Below are 21018 nucleotides of genomic sequence, written 5' to 3'. Positions count from 1 at the left end.
CTGTGAGGTCATGACCGGAGCCAAAGTTGGACGCTTAACCGACTGAGCCACCCCGGAAGGAGTTTTAAAAGAAAGGAAAGGATCAACAGTGCCCAACCCCCAAGAGAATCTAGAAGCACAAAGACGGATAAGTGTCTGTTGGACAAAAAGGTAATTTATTCACCATCTTGTGCCCTCGAAGTACAGAAAAAAAGTGGAAGGGATTGGAAGAATTGGCAACAAGCAAATTCCATCTACCCAATAGTGAAGGGCAACCTTGAGTCCCGCTCTGTCGACATTCCCCCCGGCTCCTGTATTCTCCAGGACAAGCAAGTTACCACGGTCCGGCGGGCCTCTTGGACATACCCTGGACCTCAAGGACACAGTCATTGCCTAAACTCATTGCAAACTCGCTTAAGCAATACGAACACCGTCGGAATGCACATTCCTTATTTCTGATCCGTGCTGCTTCCCCTCCCTCTCAACAGTCCCAGCAGCAAGGAAGGAGCCCAATAAAAAATGCACGGATGCATGACTTTTTAACGCAGTGACCCTGCCCTCTAGTGAATGTGGCCCGACCCGGTGGCTTGAAACCACAATGATTACGTTGCATTCCCTTTCCGCAATTCCTTTCCACCTCCTGGGACAGAGACTTGCAAAGCGAGAGGGAAAGGGTGGGAAGCGTTGCTGGCAGGCAGGGGAAGAGGGAGCTGTGACAGATTCCTTCTTTCTTTCTTTCTTTCTTTCTTTCTTTCTTTCTTTCTTTCTTTTTTTCATTGCAGCATTATTTTTTATATATAACTTATTGCCAAATTGGTTCCCATACAACACCCAGTGCTCATCCCAACAGGTGCCTCCTCAATGCCCATCACCCACTTTCAACCAAGACTACTTTCTTCACGTTGAACTTAACGCCTTTGTTTCAATGAGGCAAAAGTCCTTTCCCATTCACCTTTGTGAAAGAACCTGGGTTATATTAATAGAGTGGCTCACAGGCGTTCTGAGACTCTCTCTCTCTCTCTCTCTCTCTCTCTCTCTCATTCTCTCAAAGTAAATAAGCATTAAAAAAAATAAGTCAAAAGTCACCATCACATTTCCAATTTTGCGCTCATTTTTAAAAGCTCTCCATCCCCCAATGTGTAAGGCTCGGGTCCCACCCTGAACCTGACTCTCATTGGCTCATACTGTTTTAAGACTTCGTTTTTTGGTTTTGGGGTTTTTTTGGGGTTTTTTTTTTCGTTTTGGGTTTTTTTGTTTTTTTTTTTTGTAACTACTAATAGTCATTCGCACTTTTAGGAACCAAATACATGGGATATTTTACCCCTGGTTTTCAGTTTGTTTGGATATCTAGAGGGAATGGCAGCAAGGGTCTGTCTGGCCACAGTCAAGCAGAGCTGGGTCACAGCTGCCCCGTTTGGACAAGACCTGTGGGTCCAGTCGGCCACAGACACAGCCCTCTCCCCACCTGCCACATTCTCTCTTATCCCGGGTCCTATCGTGTGAGTCTGCAAACCTGTGTTTATGCTGTGTGTGACCAGGGCACCCGCCGAAGCAGCTTGCACAGATCCCTACGCGTGTTCGCAATGAATGAATGGAAGATGAACAGATGCTCCCTGAAGTCACTCGTCAGACACATGAAAGACAAAAAGAGAAAACAGACAAGATGTGATACCAGGAACAAGGCGCTGAGGACATGAAGACGAGGAGGTCCAAGGGGACAGTGGTGACCTTGGGTGGGTGAGGGGATTGCTAAGAAGGGAAGAACCAGGCATCCTGAGGCCAACACAAGTGAGCTGTCCCTTTGCATACCACTGCATGCCCTGTGACCCAGCCCCTGACTCCAAGTAGCCCCATGAGGAGGTCCTTACAGGGTCAGGGTTCAAGCTGACAGTCCTGAGCTGTGCTGTGGACTCACGCCTATAGACACAACCACTCCCAATTGGCCAAAGGCCCAGGACCACAGTTGGGAAAGGCACTTGGGAAAAGCTCAAGTGACCCTCAGTGCATTATACCTGGCATAATCTTCTTCCCTCCGCATGGAGGGGCTGGTGGATGTGACAGATGACATTGCCATGGTCACGTTATGTTATATGGCAAAAGCGAAGGGGTTTTGCAGATATCATTAAGGTTCCTGAATGGTAGGACTTGGAGTTTATCAAAAGGGAGATTATCCTGGGTGGGTCTGGCCTCATCAGGGGAGTCCTTGAAAAGGGTCTTTCCTGAAAGAGGGAGAGTCTGCTGCTGGCCTTGACAGAGCAAGCCGTGATGAGTTCCAGAGCTGCAAGGAGCTGAATTCTACCAACAGAATTGGTAGAATTGGGACTGGAGAGGACACAACCCCAGCCAGCACCTTGACCGCAGCCCTGTGAAATCCTGAGCAAAGGGCCGGCTAAGCCATTTCCAGAATCCTGACCCATGGAAATCAAGAGATAAAAAGAAAAAACATGAGTGCTGTTTTAAGCCGCTACACCTGTGCTCATTTGTTACGCAGCCATAGGTAATTCCAGGCAAAGGAAAGGAAAGCCATAGCAAAGGGGTTCAGGATTGCTTGGAATCATCGAGAATGATCAGGAGGGTAAAGAGAGGGACCAGAAATGCCGTGGGGGATTGTTCTGGGCACCCCCAATGTCCTACTTCATTTAAACGTCCCAGCTCTCCTGGAATGAAGTATTCCCAGCTTCCTCTTACAGAAGAGGCTGACGTCTCAGAGGACTTCAGTAACTCACGCCGGGTCATGGAGGTAGCTCAGAGTCAAATGAAGTCAAACGAAGTCAAACAAAGGTTTGACTTTGCAGTTTGCTCACGTCTCTCCTCCGCCTGACATCACAGGCTCACTCTAGGCCTCAGGAGAGAAGCCAGAGGGTAGCAAGACACGGGACAGGTGCCCCCGAGGTAGTCAAATGGTAGGACAGAGCGGGGTGGGGAGGTATCATTGCTGTGGCAGTCTGTTCTCACAGCCGCCTTGGAGATCTGTTCGCTTTGGGAACCTCCTCTCCAAATTCCACTTTTTTTTTTTCCACACGCACAGAAATGCTTGCATGAAGAGGAGGAAGGATGAGCTTCGATACAAGCATATTTATATCCAGAGATATTCCACACCGGAGGGGGCATAAATCTCAGAGGGCAGACGTCAGCAGCTCTGTGCTGTGATGGGAAAATTGAGGGCCTCGGTTACCAGCATTTCCCAAACTCACTCAAAAAAGAAACCATGCTCCCCTCCACACACACACACACACACACACGAGTCAGGCCTGCAGAGGGAAAACAATGTACTCTGTCCAACTCCCCTAGGTCATGCAGACCCTTACATCCAATGCTGGCTTCAGCTGTTTTCCTCACAGCTTTCGCTGAAAAATAATTCTCTGCCAAGCTGCATGGACCTCTTCTCAGCCCTCCAGCCCTCCGGATAAAAATCTGTTTGGCTTTTTTTTTTTTCCTTTTCTTTTTCTTTCTCTACTGGATTATCTTGCAATATTCCCCATGTTGTTAATCTCTTCCCCAAAGAGCACCTCTCCGCCACGGGCATCTGGAAGTTGCTGGAGTTCTAAGTTTCCAAACCGCACCCCCTTGACTTCTTTCCTTTGGAGACGAGGAGCCTGGGGCTTGACTGAGGGCAGGAACCTGCTGGTAGGGAGAGGGGGTCATTCTGTGTCCAGCAGAATATGCCCTCCTCGCCGCTGTTCACACCTTCATCCCCTAGTGTGACTATTTTAACACTGCCTGGCAAAGGACAATGACATAAGTAACAGATGGAATTAAGGCTGGCAATAAGCTGACCTTACACTAAGGTTTAGCCAGGTGGACCCAAGGGAATCACAAGCGTCCTTCAAATGCGGAAGAGGGAGGCGGAAGAGGGAGGCAGAAGAGGGTGGAGGGGTGGAGATCAGAGCCACCCCCCTCACAATCAGAGCTTGCCCCCACCACTGCTGGTTCCGGAGAGGAGAGGAGGGGGCCATGAGCAGAAGAACACGGATGGCCTCTAGAACCCGGAACCGGACTCGGAAACAGTTTCTCCTGGATCCTCCAGAGGGGGATGCTGATAATACCTGTTAATACTGGCTTCTAGCCCCTGAGAACCCGTCTCCGGCTTCTGCCCTCCAGCACGGCGAGGTAATAAACTTGGGTCCTCTGGATCCACTAAACTCGAAGTAACTCATTTCTGCAGGCCTAGGAAAGTGACACAGTCAAGATCCCCTTGGGCATCTCCTCGGCCTGTCAACAGCCCTCCGTGGCCGGGACACCATTCCCAATGGGAACACGAGTGGGATTGCTCTGCGTCCTTTCTGACACAGGAATTGAACGGCCTGTCTCAAGAAGACTAATTGACACAAAAGACTGGTCAGATCCGATGATGGCAAGGATCAGAGAATTCCCGCAGAGGTCTGAGTTCAAGGCACTAGAAGGTGTCCCAGGAGCCACCTGTCACCCTCTGACCTTTTAAGGGTTGAGTTCTCCTGAGCCAAAAGCAGTTACGTATGTGATAGAGGAGGCGTGGGGCCCACACGGACGTAAGGCTGCGAATAAATCCAACCCAAGGTTAGGTATATAAACACAGCTTGGTTTTTATTTTCCACGCCACCACCTACTAAGCAAACTTCTTGAGAGCAGGGCTTTCGTGTTACTTCTCGATGAGCCTTCTTTGCTGATTAGGAGCAATTCAGATCACGTAGAGCATCTAACGCCTGGCGCATTCCGGACTCCGTTTGGGGTCCTGAATGGATTTCCCCGCTAAGGAGGGACTCATTCATAGGAAAAGCCTTGAGCCTTTTCAAGCTAAAGCCGAACCACAGCTCCTGAGACGATCCCTCCTTGAGTCCCGCCCTACTGGGGCCCCAAAGGGTATTCAGCCAACCCTTGTGTCTCCTCCCCCGACCCCCAGACGGAGGGTCTTGAGACCCGGGGCTGGATGTGCGCATCCACCGGATCAGGCTGGCCCCAAAAGCGCATATCCCGGGGAAATTAAAGGCTTTCCACTTTCTCCGTGGACGCTCGTCTCTGCGGCGCAGACAGAACGTGGGAGCGCGATGCGCCCGAGCCTGCTGGGCTCCAGGCGCGCGGGCGCCTCCTTCCCGCCGGGGACTCGCACCCACCCCGCGCGCCCCTGCGCCCTTGGCCCTGCGCGCCGCCCACCCACCGTCTGTTTCGGTTCCTGCGCCCCTGCCTCTGCGCACCACCCCGCTTACCCCTGCGCTCCGCCCACCCGCCGCCTGCCTGGGCCCCTTCGCCCCTGCCCCTGTCCGCCGCCCGTCTGGTCCCCACGCGCCCCTGCCCCTGCGCGCCGTCCACCCGCCGCCTGTCTTGACCCCGCGCGCCCCTGCGTCCCTCCCCCTGTGCGCCGTCCACCCGCCGCCTGCCGGGACCCCGCGTGCCCCTACCCCAGCGCGCCGCCCCCCTTCCATGCGCCGCCCACCCGCCGCCGGCCCGGACCCCGCGCGCCCGCGGCTCCCCCGGCGGCCGCCGGCCCCGCTCGCCGCGCCTGATTGGCTGAGCCGCTGTCAGTAGTAAAAAAGTATCAGATGGCAAACTTGGGCCCTTCATAAAGGCGTGGTGGCGATACTCCGCGATCGCTGTCAGCCTATGACATCAGCGGGGCACGCCTGGGATGCCGCCGCTCCCGGCCGGACTCGGTGGAGGAGGAGGGTCCCGCCGGCTCAGAGGCAGTTAGCCCCGCGCGGCGAGGGGGGAGCCGCCAGCCTTCCGGGGACACCGCTCTCGGCCGCTGGCTGCCACTGTCCTCCTGCCCAGGGGCGCTCCCGGAGAGGTGGATGAATTCTGGGTTGTTAGCTGCGCTCCGCTGGGCTCCGGGAGCCCGTTCCTGGTGGAAAACAGGGGGCGTCTGGCAGAGGGACCAGCGGCTCGTGGACACTCAACATGACGCTCCTGGGGTCTGAGCATTCCTTGCTGATTAGGAGCAAATTCAGATCAGGTAGGGCTAAGGCGTTTAGCGTTCCTTATTGCCTTTCCTCTCCGGCAGCTCCCACGTCTAGACTGCTTTCCATCCAGTGTTTCCAAGCCCGCCGTGGCTACTCTCACTCTGTCCCACCCACCCCAGGCACATTTTTGAAAGTGGAGACTTTTATTTGACTTTGGAGTTTGGGGGTGGGGAGGGGGAAGTTTAAGGTCTTCCGTTTTAAATGCTTTGAGTTGTTGGGTGTGATTTTTGTTTGTGAAAAGGCCAATTCTGTGTTTATCTGTTCTGTATCCGTGAGCAGAACCTTTGGAGGGGTCCATCTGAAAGGAACAACTTTGGAAATGAACAAATGAGGGCTCCCAAGCGTGAGCGCCGCATAATATCAGTTGTAATTGCTGAGGAGATGAACCTGATTCTGCGTATTAATAGACACCGGGTCACTGAAAATGTAGCTAATCCAAACAAATGTATTTCCCAAAAAAAGTCACTTGGGGGAAGTAAAAATAGCAAATTTGGAGCACACCAAGTATTTGAGATGACATCACTGTAGGGGGAAAAAAAAAGGTCCAGTGCCACAAATACTTTTTTTTCCCCAAACCATCCGATATTTATAAATGGAGAATTCCGCCCCCCCCCCCTCCAAATTTCCGTGTTAGCGGCGCACAGAGAAACTTTTCAAAGGACGCCGAGTGACGGTGAGTGGAAGGGACAGACGGGAAGTCTTAGCCGCTGGCCTTGAAGGGTTGGTTTGGGTTCCCATGGAAGGTATCGACGTGTGGGTGTCTGCGCAGCACGATGTGGAATCTCGATTTTATACAAGTGGTAATAAACCACCCCACGCAGGGCAGAGTTCCCGCTTAGAAGGTGGATTCCTTAATGAGCCCTCCTAAGCCAACACTCCGGGTAACAGGTGTTAGCATGTTGCTGTAGTTGGCTAAGTTTTCCGCAGCTTTTCCAAATGGGGCCACTCGGTGCTTCACCTGGCATTCATGTTTCCAAGATGAGAAGCAGAGGGTGGGGGAAAGTGAAGGGTCATCTGTGACTCCCTTAGACGCTCCCGGCCCTTAGAGGCCTGGGGGCCCCACAGGAGGTTTTTGTAAATGGCTGTGTAACTGCCGAAGGGACAGGACCGCTCGAGAGCTTGTGTGGCCACAAGCCTCAGTACCCTAATGCTCCGGGCTCTGGCAGGCGCCGGGTCCCTCGGTGGATTAAGGCCCTAGTCTCCTTTCCCTGGCGAGGTGCGCTGGTTGGTCTGCTAATCCGCTGGACCTGGCCACTGCTCGGTGATTCGGTCAAAACCGCAAGGCAACACCGCCACCTTTCTGAAAAAGAGAGTATGCAGTTCTGTTTTTGCAAGAAGCTGTTAAGCTCATGATTTCAGATGCCTGCGCCCTTCCCAATTTCGCGTTGCGGTGGGGGGGTGGGCAGGGGAGGGGCTGGTCTGTCTCTAAAAGGAGTTGAAGTGCGTGATGGTAGAATTGCAAAAGGGACTTCGGGAACTCGTCAAGGAACCCTTCCTATGGGTGAAAGTGCAGACGAGAGGGAAGACCATGTTAGCCAGGCTCCTAATTCCTGTTTCAGTGGCTCAGTGGAGTCCTGGCGTTTCCCAGGTAGATCCTGGAGCTTCTGAGGACTCCAGTCCCCACCTCCCTTTCTCTTTTTCCTTCCTTTCTTTTTCTTTTGTTTCCTTTTCTTTTGTTTTAAAGCTTTGGCTTTTGTGTCACCAGAAGGGTAGCTTGAGGAGAACATGACACCAATGCACATATGGGGCATAGCAAACCTGGGGTCTGGAAATGGACAAAGCGGGTTTGGTCCTCGAAGGTGCAAGGGGTTGATAAGCCCCTGAAAGACAGAGAAGAAAAACGAGCAGCACGTGAAACTACGTGAATGAGGTGTTGCAGACCTCGATTATTCTTCCTGGATATAGTGACGGTCGTAGCTCCCCCACTCAGATGTCCAGTAGGCAGGGTGAGCTTCCCAAGAGAACTGGGTTTATTTTGTAGCCGGCGATGGACAAGGTGGCCTCTTCTCTGTTTTGATTTCTCTCCTGTGCGTTTTCTCAGTGTGCTTTTTTTTTTTTGTTTGTTTCATGAGCTCCTCAGGTTTGCTTGGAGGGTAGACGGTGGTGATACGTATTGAATGAAAACTATTTCAAGGAAGAAATGCAGCTAGATTGTTCTCTGATCACAGCAAGACGCCCTGGGTCGTGGGGCTGGTTTATAAGTAAACATCACTGTTTTTGACTCTGAAACTGACGTGTGTGCAGCCAACCTCGTTGGAGTGACCTCGTTATTAAGTACAAAATCACCCTTACTGGAGCAGGAAACGAGGACGTTTTTACATGTATTAACATATTTAATGATATAAACTCATCGTATTTGAGAGGACAAGGGGTCTCGTGGTTGAGTGTGTGAACCACACACTCACTGACTCCACCAGAGATTGGTCTGGAGCCAAACTAGCTGGGTTTTTAGCAGGCCGTTTCTACTTTCCAACGGTATAGCCTTGACCTTAGGTAAATTGCATAATTCTCTCTGCCTCAATTTGCTTCATCTGAACGATAACGATGATGACAGGGTTGGAGTCAGGATTCAATGTGATGATAGAAGCAGATCATTTTTTAAATGCCTGGTATTTGGTTAAGCCCTCAACAAATACTGTCCTGTTATTACAGAGCGCCATCCTGGGTCCGTGACTTGCCTTGAGTCTCCGTAACTTAATCCGTAAATGTCCAAGTTGGACGAGGTGATCGCACAGACCCTCTCCTCACATTTTAGGGTTCTATGTAAAACACACAAAGACTGGGAACAAGCAGAATTGTGATTGGGCTGTGTAACTGTTGGACATAAATGGTAGACCGTTTCTATAACTCCAGTAGGTAGTAGTACTTTTAGACCAGTCACATTTTTACCCTCTAAAACATTCTCCGTGTTGTTTGGTCAACATCTGTAATCAGTATCCCTGTCAATGGTTTTCTTTCACACCGGAGTTTTTGTGTCATCAAAAGCCGAGGACTCCTGCGTATGTGTGTATGCTCACATGCACACATACACACACCACGCACAAAGGATCAAAAGTGCCTGGGTGGCTCAGTCGGTTAAGTGGCCGACTTCTCGGCTCAGGTCGTGATCTCGCAGTTCGTGAGTTCAAGCCCCGCGACGGGCTCTGTGCTGACAGCTCAGAACCTGGAGCCTGCTTCGGATTCTGTGTCTCCCTCTCGCTCTCTCTGCCCCTCCCTTGCTCATGCTCTTTCTCTCTCTCTCTAAAATGAATAAATGTTAAGAAACTAAAAAAAGAGTGGTCCATTTATGGATCCCCCTTCAAAAAGAACTACATTTCTTTTGCTTTTTTTTTTCCTCCTCTTCCAACTGAAAACAGTCCATGCCAAGGCAGACTCCAGTATCCACCATGATCTTGCCTCCTTCCCCTACAAATTTAGGGCAGATTTAATAAATGAGAATACAGGATGCCCAGTTAAATTTGAATTTCAGATAAACAATGCTTAGCTTTTTAGCAGATTACAAAACAAGGGGCATACTGTTACCTGAAATGCAGATCGAGCCAGGCATTCTGTATTTCATCTGGCAACCCTGCCTTCAACCTGAGCGGCGTCCAGGCACAGGCATCTCAGATCTGCAGTCCAAGTCTTGTCATCCTTGGCTGCTGTCCTTCTGGAAAACGCAGTGCACCCCTCACCAGGACACCACGGTCATCCTTCAGATCACCTTAAAGGACAACGGATTCACACTTTTGGCTAGATCCTTCCCATCCCTAGAATCTCTCTCCTATGAATCGAGGAAGTTGAATGAAGATGTTGGCCCTGAAGGTGTTTACCATATTGGACACCACTGAAGAAATTGTCGCCATGAGCTCAAGAGACGCTCATCAGGCTCTGGTCCCACCTTCATCATTAATTAGTTTTGTAGCCTAGAAGAAATAATTTAACCTAGGAAAGTGCCTAATTGCATATTATGGTGTATATATAATTTATATATGTGTATAAATTTGTATATATACATATATAAATATATATACATATATGTATGTATATATGTATACATATACATATATGTATACATATGTATACATATATACGTATACATATATGTATGCATATATACGTATACGTATATATGTATATATATAATTGACCTTTTTAAACTTCATTTTCGTCATCCACAAAATAGAGGATTTTTGACTGGTTGCATCTGCATTAGCTTTCAGCCCTAAGATTTGAGATATATATATTTTTTTTTCCCAAGCCCTGAGTGTTTTTGTAACATTGGAAGCCCATAAGCTTCATAAAAGTATTACCATGACGTTTTTGAGCGGATGTGTTCTCAGGGAACCAGACACACGAGAGATGTTCGACACCTGTTTCTTGAGCTGATAAATAAATAATTCACACCTGTCGTCTTCATGATGAACACGGTCTTCTAAGACCATCATTTCAATCGCTTTGTGTGCTCTGTCTTCCTTTTCAGTATCTCACTGAAGACCATGTTTTTGTGTGCTTACACGAGCACAAATATCTTAACTATTCCTTAATTACATCTTGCTAATTTTTAAAATTTTTTAAAAAATTATTGTGTTTATTATATTTTGAGAGAGACAGAGCGTGAGCAGGGGAGGGGCAGAGAGAGGGGGAGACACAGAATCCGAAGCAGGCTCCGGGCTCCGAGCTGTCAGCACAGAGCCCGATGGTGGGGGGGGCCTCAAACTTGTGAACTTCGAGATCATAACCTGTGCCGAATTTGGACGCTTAACCGACTGAGCTACCCAGGCGCCCCCACGCCCCCACACCCATCGTGCCATTGAAATGACCAATGGATCATTTTTAAAATTTTGGAAAACTTGCTCTGTCAAGATCTTTCAGGAATTTCTACCAGATATAATGAGACTAGGAGGAAGATAAGGGCTAATTCTCATGCTCACGCCAGTGTCCATGCAATCTGTTTCTATCTGAACTTACTGTGTCTTTGCTGACAGCCACTGATTCCTTTCTCAGCAGCAGTGTTTGCCTCCTGTGGCTGTTGAAGCAAATTCCCACAACATTAGTGCCTTAAAACAATGCAGATTTTTTATCTTATGATTATGGAAGTCAGAAGTCAGAGAAGGGTCTCACTGGGCTAACATCCAAGTGTTATTAATAGGGCTCTCTCTAAAGGAGAATCTGTTTCCTGGGCCTTTCTAGATTCTAGAAGCACCTGCACCCCGCAGGTCATGGCCCCTTCTAGAAGCCATCTTTAGAAGCAATAGGCTAGCACCTTCAACCCTCTCTCTGACTTCCTTCTGCCTCTGCCTCCCACATGCCATTCCATTGGGCGCATTCAGGATAATCTCCCTATTTTATGGTCATCTGATTAGCAACCTAAATTGCATCTACAGCCTTAATATCCCCAGTGTCCTGTGTCTTATTAGCACGGCTGGTATGACAGCAGTGTCGTAGACTGGAGGCTTACACAACAGAAATTCATTTTTTCACGGCTCTGGAGGCTGGAGGTCTGAGGGTGCCATCATGGTCCGTGTCTGGTGAGAGGTCTCCTCTTGGCTTGCCTCCTCATTATGGCCTCACAGGGAAAAGAAAAAGGAAAGAGAACAGAAATGGGGGTGGGTGGATGAACTCTCTGGTTCTTTTGTCACAAGGGCACTAAGCCCATCGTGGAGGGCCCTACCCTCATGACCTCATCTAAACCTAAGTATTTCCCAAAGGAAATACTGACAGTATTTCCCTAAGTATTTCCCAAAGGAAATACCATCACATTGGGGGTTAGGGCTTCAATATATGAATTTGGAGAGGGGTATGGGACACACTATGGCCCATAGGACCATGTAAAGCAACATATTCACAGGTCCCTGGGACTAAGACGTGGACATCTTTGCAGGGGACACATTATTTTGCCTATGACCTCACTTCCTCAACTTTGCAGTCCCTCTGTCCTGCAGATTTTCTTCTACAGAACTTTCCCCTAAATATGGATTATGTAGCCACAATCCCAGTGTTTTCCCCAGGGTGGTCCACAGAAGACTAGTTCCACAGGACGTTAAACATTTGTGTAGCAGGACATTTTTAGCAAGAGGGAAGCAGAATATCCCGAAAATTAGATTGGATCTTTAACTGCAGGATTTCTTGAAGACTTTACTAGTTCTAATGTATATTATGAACTCATTTTTTTTAAGTTTATTCATGAATTTTGAGAGAGAGAGAGAGGAAGGGGGAGAACCCAAGGAGATCCCACATGGTCTGTGCAAAACCCAACATGGGGCTCGATCTCCTGAACTGTGAGATCATGACCCGAGTCGAAATCAAGGGTCGGATGCTTCACCGACTGAGCCACGTAGGCGGGCCTGTATATTATGAACTTTTAAAAGGCAGTGACTCTCAAATGTATTTCACCTTTATCCACACAGTATCCCATGGGGCAGTTTTTGCTGGATAAACACATTGTGGAAAATTCCGCTCTGCACAGAGAAGCTCACGGTTTTCAACAGTGATTTATTTAATGGAGTGAATCTCTGTATGTAGGTTACTGGCAGGCCCTTCCCACCCACCCAGGTGTGCAGTCCGATGGTTTTCCTTCTGGCTGCTTGCTCACATCCTTACCAGTCCTCACATGTCTTGGTTTTTTTACTGGTATCAGTCATCAGTATCCCTGACCCCAGGGATATCCTCAGTAGGATTATAACCCTGTCCTCCAGGAGCTCACAGGCAGCCTGGAAAATGCTGTGTGTGAGTTCTGTATTTGTTCATTCATTCATTCGACACCTGTTTCTTCTCTGTTTCCCTTGCAATGGAAGGAAGCAAGTTACAGGAAGCTAGGAGCTGGGTATACAGTTGGGAGAGCAGGAAAGAAACATTCCCTGTCTTCACATGGAATATTAGAGCAGCAACAAGTCTACATGAGAACACAGTGAGCTGACCCTTTAAAAATGGGTGCATTTTAAGGATGCCTTGGTTACGGCTCAGGTCAGGATCTCACGGTCCGTGGGTTCGAGCCCCACATCGGGCTCTGCACTGATAGCTGAGAAGCCTGACTGGGATTCTCCGTCTCCCCCTCTCTCTGTCCTCCCCCCACTCACTCACTCTCTCTCTCTCTCTCAAAAAAACATTAAAAAAAATAAGGGTGAATTTTAATTCCTGAATGGAAGTTGTTATTTGTCCGCGGAGGCCAGCATTTTTGTTTGTTTTCACTGCTTTATTTGGTGGGGTGAACCGCATAGAGGGCCCCATGAAATATTTGTTACAAAGACATTTTATTCTTCCCCCCAAAGACTATTCGAAAGCAATACAAGTAAGCTATCCATGTTTTGATATATTTGTAGGCATATGTGCGTGTGTTTTAAAACTAGAACAACAAGGCGGGGGTGCCTGGGTGGCTCAGTCGGTTGAGAGGCGGACCCTTGATTTCAGCTCAGGTCGTGGTCTCACCGTTTGTGGGTTTGAGCCCCGCATCAGGCTCTGTGTTGGCAGTGAGGAACCTGCTTGGAGTCTCTCTCTGTCCCTCTCTCCCCGCCCGTCCCTGCCTCTATCTCTCTCTCTCAAAATAAATAAACTTTAGAAAGGCTGGAACAGCAAGGGGATAAGAGCCTGTAAAATACAAAATTCAGAAAAAGTAGTTATCTCTGGAGTGGGCCAGGTGAGGAGATACGGTGTAGCCTAAAGTAAGGAAAAAGTTGCTGGTGGTGTTCTTAGGTGTGGGGGGGGGGAGGTTTATTATTAAGCAAATTAATTAAACTTGTTCATTCAGGGATGAATGATGACTGTGACAATGTAACATGAATCAAGGGTTGTAACTATTCCAATTTAGTGCACCTGGGGTCCTTTAAAAAAATTAAGTTTTTCAAGACCAGAAAGAATAACCCTCATCTTTCACCTGCTGTAGCATGTGACAGGCACAGCCAGTAAGATTGTGTCAAGTTGGACTGACCCAGATCACATGGATTCTAATCTAGTCGAATTAAATTGGAGTGTACGAGAAGACGTCGAAGTGCTTAACCCCAGGGTTGAAAAGCATTTGATGGACATAAATAGGATCTTAAAAAAAAAAAAAAAAAAAAAAAAATAACAGCCAAATAATAGTTTTACAGCCTTACTATTTTAGGACTTAGACTTTCAACTTTATAAGCAGGTAGCGATTGTTTTTAATGAGTGATTTGCACTAAACTCTATTCTGATATAATCCAGAATAACTAGTAAGTCGAACTTTGCTTAACCAGTTTTAGATCTTATTCCTAGATAAAATATGAGGGCCTCTAAATGCTGTTAAAATGTATCATTTATTCCCGGATATTTAAAATAAATAAGGCTGATTCCTGACATATTTGTGTGTGTGTCTGTGTGTATATATACATATATATATGTATGTGCATATAACAAGTATATATAAATATATGTAAATGTGTAAATATATTTATTAATGTATAAATATTCATATATTTATAGTTATATATTAATATATTAATATTATATTATAAATATATAACTATAAAACATATAAATAATTATATTGATATAAATGTTAATATATTTATATATTTATATTTTATATATGTATATATGTTATATATTATATATTATATATATTATATATATAATATATATATGTATATCTATAATATATATATATATATAATATATATGTATATCTATAATATATATATATATATATATAATATATATATATGTATATATATGGCTTGTTTGCTTGTGGTTATTTTTGCCTGGCACAGCAAAGTGCCCTCTAGAGCCATTGAAAGAAGAATTATTTTTCTCCTGTTGGTGGAAGGAAGATGAAGCCTTCCATTTCCCTATAGGGCTATGGGAGCACATGCTTCTCTTATTTTAATCACGTCAATTGACATTTGCTGTATTCAGCCACCTTAGATTAGCCCAAGAAGCAGCAGAATTTTGGTGGTACAAGGACTGACTTTAGCTACTGTAACATTGTAAAGTGTATCTAATGGCTTCCCTCACGTCTAGGAGCTTAGCCACAGCTCGGTCGTACAAGGACTGACTTTAGCTACTGTAACATTCTAAAGTGTATTTAATGGCTTCCCTCACGTCTAAGAGCTTAGCCACAGCTCGGTCTGTATAGCAATAAAGAGTGGATCTACAAGCAGTCAGATAGGTAGTCTGTGTTGTCAGGCACCCAGTTCCATCTGCCATCTGAGTGACTTTTCTGCCCTCAACCTGCATCTCTCTTCTCCACCTCTTAAGTGGTGCAGAGGCATCAGTTCTTAGGAAATGTAGACAGGTAGCCCCAGGGAGCATGTTCCTTTCACAGATAAGGTGAAGGGATTGGAAAGTGCCCTATAGCTTTCTGTCCTTCCTGTTTCCCCAAACACTCTTCCTTCCAGAAGTCATTCAACTTGGTCCTCCTCAAGACTGGTTCGGCTGGTTTCTCTGAGAGGCGTAGAGTTCCACGGGAGAGCTTTGTTGGTACTCAAGCTCCAGACGGGGCAATAAAGCTCCAGAACAGGTCACATCTAAAAGATGCTATTCAACGTTACTTGAACAGTGATCTCCTCAGGACTTTAAAAGTTTTTATCGTTTTGTGTTTCCTTCCTGTCCTTGCTGCCATGGGTGAATATTTTTAGAAAGTTACAGTCGAAGTGTATACATAAGTTTATATTCAGCCGTTTTATCAGTCAGCATGATGCCATAAGTCGTTTTCCAAGCTGCTACATAGCATCACATTCTTGGTTTGGAGACTGTTTTGAAGTCCATCAAGTGAGTATAGAGTAATTTGCTAAGCCTTTTCCACTTGTGTTGGAAAATGAAGCCAGTTATAGTTTTTATGTTATAAATAACACTACTATGAAAATCTTAATGTACATAGCCTTTTTATTCCCCAGGATTATTTTATAGGATACTCATTGTTTAGAGTAACTATCCAAGTGTAGGAATAATGGTTATGAATCTTTATGATCCACTGCGGTAGCTGATATTTCTGGAGCACTTACTATGTACGAAGCTTAACCCTAGTCTGATTTCCATTTGGAAATGAATGCTTGCCCCTGTAACAGAACTAGCTCAGAGTTGTCTTGGGTACTTAGTGGCGACTGGTGTTCTATAAGCTTTTCACACCTTCTCAGTCAAGAATAAAAAGGAAAAGGAGCCATAGTTACCAGATACCTTTGGGAACTTCTGTGTGACTGGCTCTTTGGGGACCACCTGTTACCAAATATGACTGATATCTCATCAAAGGACAAGCAAAGAGGACTAGTAGTTAATGAGAACCTGTTATCTGGGGCACTTGTATGATCTCATTTAATCCTTACAGAATGCTATGGGACACGTATGATTATCCATCTCATTTTATAGATGAAGAAGCCAAGTCTCAAAGATATTAAGCAACTTGGTCAGAGTAATGTAACCAGTAAGTGGTGGAGGCCACATCTGATCCCCCTTGGTTCCACTGTGCCAAGATGACCATTGCTATTAGAACCTAGAACTCCCTCCTCCCACCCCCCATTCCCCCACCCCTCCCCCGCTCCAACATACACACCTACTTGGCCAAGTAGAGTTAATATGCTTCTTTCTGGACTACAACTCCAGGCATATACCCAGTTACCATTATGGTCCTTGATTTCCTAAACAGTGATTTATCAAGAGACTTGTTTCTAGTATGAGTTAATCCATACATTATACATGCCATCCTCCCAGAATTTTAGGACTTTTTTTTTTAAGTTTATTTATTTTTGAGAGAGATACAGTGAGAGTAGGGGAGGGGCAGAGAGAGAGAGAGAGAGAGAGAGAGAGAGAGAGGGAGGGTGGAGAGAATCCCAAGCAGGCTCCACACTGTCAGTGCAGAGCCCAATGTGGGGCTTGATCTCACAAAACCATGAGATCATGACCTGAACCGAAACCAAGAGTTGGATGCTTAACCAACTGAGCCACCCAGGTGCCCCAAGAATTTTAGGACTTTTAATGAAAGCTGACTATTTCAATCTCCATTTGAGAACAAAAATGCAAGGAATTTTTGAAAACCAACAACAAGAATAGAGTTGCCCTAAGACCCGAAACAGTTTTAACAATAAAAGAAATCTCTAGTACCAGAGAGTAGAATGGTGTTCGGCAGGTGCTGGAGGGTGGGAGAAATAAAGAGAGGTTGGTAAAAGGATACAGACTTTCGTTATAAGGTGAATAAGGTCTGTGGATCTAATGTATATAACATGGTGACTGTAGTTGGTAACACTGTATGTATAATTGGTTTGCCAAGAGCCTGGAACTTAAGTCTCCTCACCAAAGAAACAAACAAACTAAGGTAAATATGTGAGGTCAGAGCCATGTTAATTAACTCAGTGGTGGGTATCCTTCAAAAGCCTGTATGCATATCAGACCATCATGTTGTGCACTCTTACCTTAGAATTAGGTCAATTATACCTCAATAAAGCTGGAAAAAAAAAATACCTATGTAGTAATTAGAATTAGAAGTAAAACACATTATCAGTGGATCAGAATTGTGTCTGTTGTACACACACACATAGACATTTATGTGTCTATGAATTTAAACTCTATTAATCTGTGATAATGGCTGCTCTCAAATCAGCAATACAATAAAGGTTTGTTGGGAAAATTGTCCTTTCGGAAGTAAATGATTTCAGCTATTTTGTAATGAATCTTTTAAACAATTCCATATGGATCAAAGAGCTAAGGAAATCTATAAAATGTTAGAAGAAAACAATAATTTTATAATCTTGGAATAAGATACGCCCTCCCCAGCATGTTGCCGAAGCCTGAGAAGAAATAAAAATTGACGTATTTGGCCACTTAAAAAGTTTCAGAAGCTACATGGGGGAAAAAAACAGCAAAAGAAATTTAAAAATCGAAACAGTAGATTGAAAGAAAACACTTGAAATGTGTGTTCAGACAAACTTATTAAAGGGACTTCTATAAACAATAGGATTAATAGCCCACAACCTAAAGAGAAAGATAATTCAAAGGTGAAAAACAGTCAAAAAGCACATGGAATATACTGAAACCACATTCAAGAATATTCAGATTGAAAGACAGCATTTTTTAAAAACATCAGATTTGTAAAAATTTAAAATATTGATAGCATCAAGTATTTAGCAAGTATGGAGAAATAGACATCCGAAGGCTAAGCACATCTGAAAGCCTTATGGGATACAATTTGACATTTTCTGGGGCGCCTGGGTGGCTCAGTCGGTTGAGCGTCTGACTTCGACTCAGGTTGTGATCTCGCGGTCTCTGAGTTCGAGCCCCGCGTCGGGCTCTGTGCTGACAGCTCGGAGCCTGGAGCCTGCTTCGCATTCTGTGTCTCCCTCTCTCTCTGCCCCTCTCCTGCTCATTTTCTCTCTCTCTCTCTCTCTCTCTCAAGTAAAATTTTAAAAAAATTAAAGGAAAACAACAATTTGACATTTTCTGTTACGTTTTAAATGAGCTTACCATCAACCAAGATTAAGGCATGTAATCTAAAGAGATGCTTGCATGTACAGGGATTCTCATCACATCACATTATAGTTTATAATGCCAAAAAGGATGGAAACAGTGTAAACATCCATCAGTTAGTGGCATGGTTAATTTAATTATGGTACACTCATACAATGAAATACAATAAAATACAATGCAAAGAAAAAAAATAAATGATAAAATTCTGTATGAACTGACATGAAAAGATCTCTAAGACCTACAATTAGTTTTTAAAAACAGATTATGAAACAATCAGGCAATATATTTGCATTTTTATTTTATTTTTTTAATGTTTATTTTTGAAAGAGAGAGCATGAGCAGGGAGGGGCAGAGAGAGGGGGAGACAGAAAATCCAAGCAGGCCCTATGCTGTCAACCCAGAGCCCAACGCAGGGCTCGAACCCCCGAACTGTGAGGTCGTGACCTGAACCAAAGTTGGGCACTTAACCGACTGAGCCACCCAGGCGCCTCTGCATTTTTATTTTTAAAAATATTTAGATGTAAACACACAGAAGAGAATCTCCAGGAACAGAAGTCACACTGTTCACAGTGATACCCAGGGGTAGGAGGAGAGTAAGACCTTATCTTTTGGGTATACACACACATACCATTTGAATCCTTTAAAATAAGAATGTATTGGTATCTATAAATTTTTTAAATAAGCCAAAGTATAAAGAGAAATTGGCCACATTATCATAGTAGTGGAAGAGAACACATTTCTGTAAGCCTAACTGAATAGACAAAAATTCAAATCAGGATTTGTAGGGTTTGAGTACCAAAGTTAAATTGGCTATATATTTTAAGCCTCTGACATGATCTAGAATATTAGAAGACAATTTTAAATTTAGTGCCCGACCCCAACACTTGAAATGTCAAGAAGTCTAAGACACCAGACTCACCTTGACCCATAGGCACTTTAAAAAATATATATTTAAAAGTGGAAATATTTTAAGCTCCATGAGTTAGGAATCCAAACACAGCAAAACAGACTGAAAGGCGTTTAAGGCGTATGCATAGAGAACAAAAGCGTAGAAAAATCCATCACCAAGGTAATTATTTCTGGGTGGTGAGGCTATGAGTAATGTTTAATTTTTATTTTTATATTCCCATATTCTTTATTTTGATTATTCAGTGTGTCTTGTGCCATCTATAATACTCGGGAATGACTCTGGTAATAATCCGCTAAGTGAGTGTTTTTTGTTTAAGTCATGGCATAGTGGAGGTCAGAGAGACCTTCTCTGAGGCACAACTAGATACAGAGGTGGCTGAGAACCTGATGGGGACGGGGGGGAGGGGGTGTTCAAGTTCATAATAAATTCCCACCAATAGGGGCGCCTGGGTGGCTCAGTCGGTTAAGCCTCTGACTCTTGATTTCGGCTCAGGTCATGATCTCACAGTCCATGAGATTGAGCCCCACATTGGGCTCTGTGCTGTCAGTACAGAGCCTGCTTGGGAGTCTCTCTCTCCCTCTCTCTCTGCCCCTCCTGTGTGCCCTCTCTCTCTCTCTCTCAACATAAATAAACTTAAAAAAAGTAATGAAGATAAGTATTATTATAGAACTTAGGCGGTATTCTATAAAGTGCTCTGTATACCTATTATCACGTATTCCCTCCCCTTCCAGAAAATTCTTAGGGAAGACTTTCTTGTTTGTTTCACTCTCCAGAGAGGGGTGATTGTTGTCCAGTTTGGGTCTTTAGGTGTTTCTGAAGAGAGCCCCAGCCTCGTCTGGGACCCTGCAAGGTTACCACTGGTTCTCAGGATTAGCGAAGGCTCTTGACTGCTTTTCAGACACTATTGAGAACCGAAATCCTTTACTCTTAAAATTGAAAATATTGTTCTGTCTAAAAATAAAAGCAAGGCGAAGAGCTCTCTGTAGAGGGAAGAACACTGGGGGATTGAGTAGCTAAGAGAACAGTCTGCTTTATTATACTGGATATATATAGTGCATGTTATATATACATATAATATTTTATGGTTCGTTAAACTCTCTCCACCAAAAATAAATCCCATTAGTCCGTATGCTTTTATTTTCATACCAATTCTGTGAGATCACAAAGGTGCTCGTACAGATGAGACATTAAGACATTAGTCTAGGGGCGCCTCAGGTGGTTAAGCGTCCAGCTCTTGGTTTCGGCTCAGGTCATGATCTCGCTGTATGTGGGTTCGAGCCCCACATCGGCTCTGCTGTGACAGTGCAGAGCCTACTTGGGATTCTCTCTCTTTCCCTCTCTCTCTCTGCCCCTTCCCTTCCTGTGCTGTCTCTGTCTCTCTCTAAATAAATAAATAAACTTAAAAGGGAAAGAAGAAATTTGTCTAAGGTCCCCAGTAGATTTAAAACCAGAACGTTAGCTTCTGGGTCCCCAGAACCAAGTTTGCCACATGACCCCACTGAGAAATGTGCCGGCAGGGGAAGCAGAAACAGTACTAAGATCGGCAGGTGCCTGGCGTTGAACCCAGTGGCTCTCTCAACAGAGCGATCCCCCTGCTTGAAGCTCTCTTCAACGCCACCTGCACTGGCTTCAGATCCGAAGAGCTTTCGGTTAGGAGAGGAGGAAATCCGGCAAGACGAACCCAGTTTTGGCTGGGAGATGAGAACAGGATGAAGCCGAGGGGTTGCAAAGGAACCTCGGGCTCCATGGAGTGCCAGCCTCTGCAGAAGTTTCCGGTCTTAACACATAGATTAGAAGCTGACA

At 45.4% G+C, this 21018-nt stretch overlaps 1 protein-coding gene across 4 annotated transcripts in view; it reads left to right on the top strand.

Moving 5' to 3' along the window:
* The first annotated feature begins 5470 nt into the window (after positions 1–5470).
* MYOCD (myocardin) overlaps positions 5471–21018 on the top strand; it is a 112970-nt gene continuing 97422 nt past the window's right edge. For 2 of the 4 annotated variants that reach the window (XM_019413405.2, XM_019413403.2), the window contains exon 1: positions 5472–5905. In XM_019413405.2, the coding sequence (XP_019268950.1) occupies positions 5851–5905 (55 nt within the window). In that variant the 5' untranslated portion in view covers positions 5472–5850. Of the gene's footprint in view, positions 5906–21018 lie in introns of all 4 variants that reach the window. The other 2 variants (XM_019413404.2, XM_019413406.2) reach the window with 2 other exon arrangements.

The sequence above is a fragment of the Panthera pardus genome, unplaced genomic scaffold, assembly GCF_024362965.1.
Source record: "Panthera pardus isolate Hobbes unplaced genomic scaffold, ASM2436296v1 HiC_scaffold_3, whole genome shotgun sequence".
NCBI lineage: Eukaryota > Metazoa > Chordata > Mammalia > Carnivora > Felidae > Panthera > Panthera pardus.
This window is presented reverse-complemented; position numbering and strand designations above follow the sequence as displayed.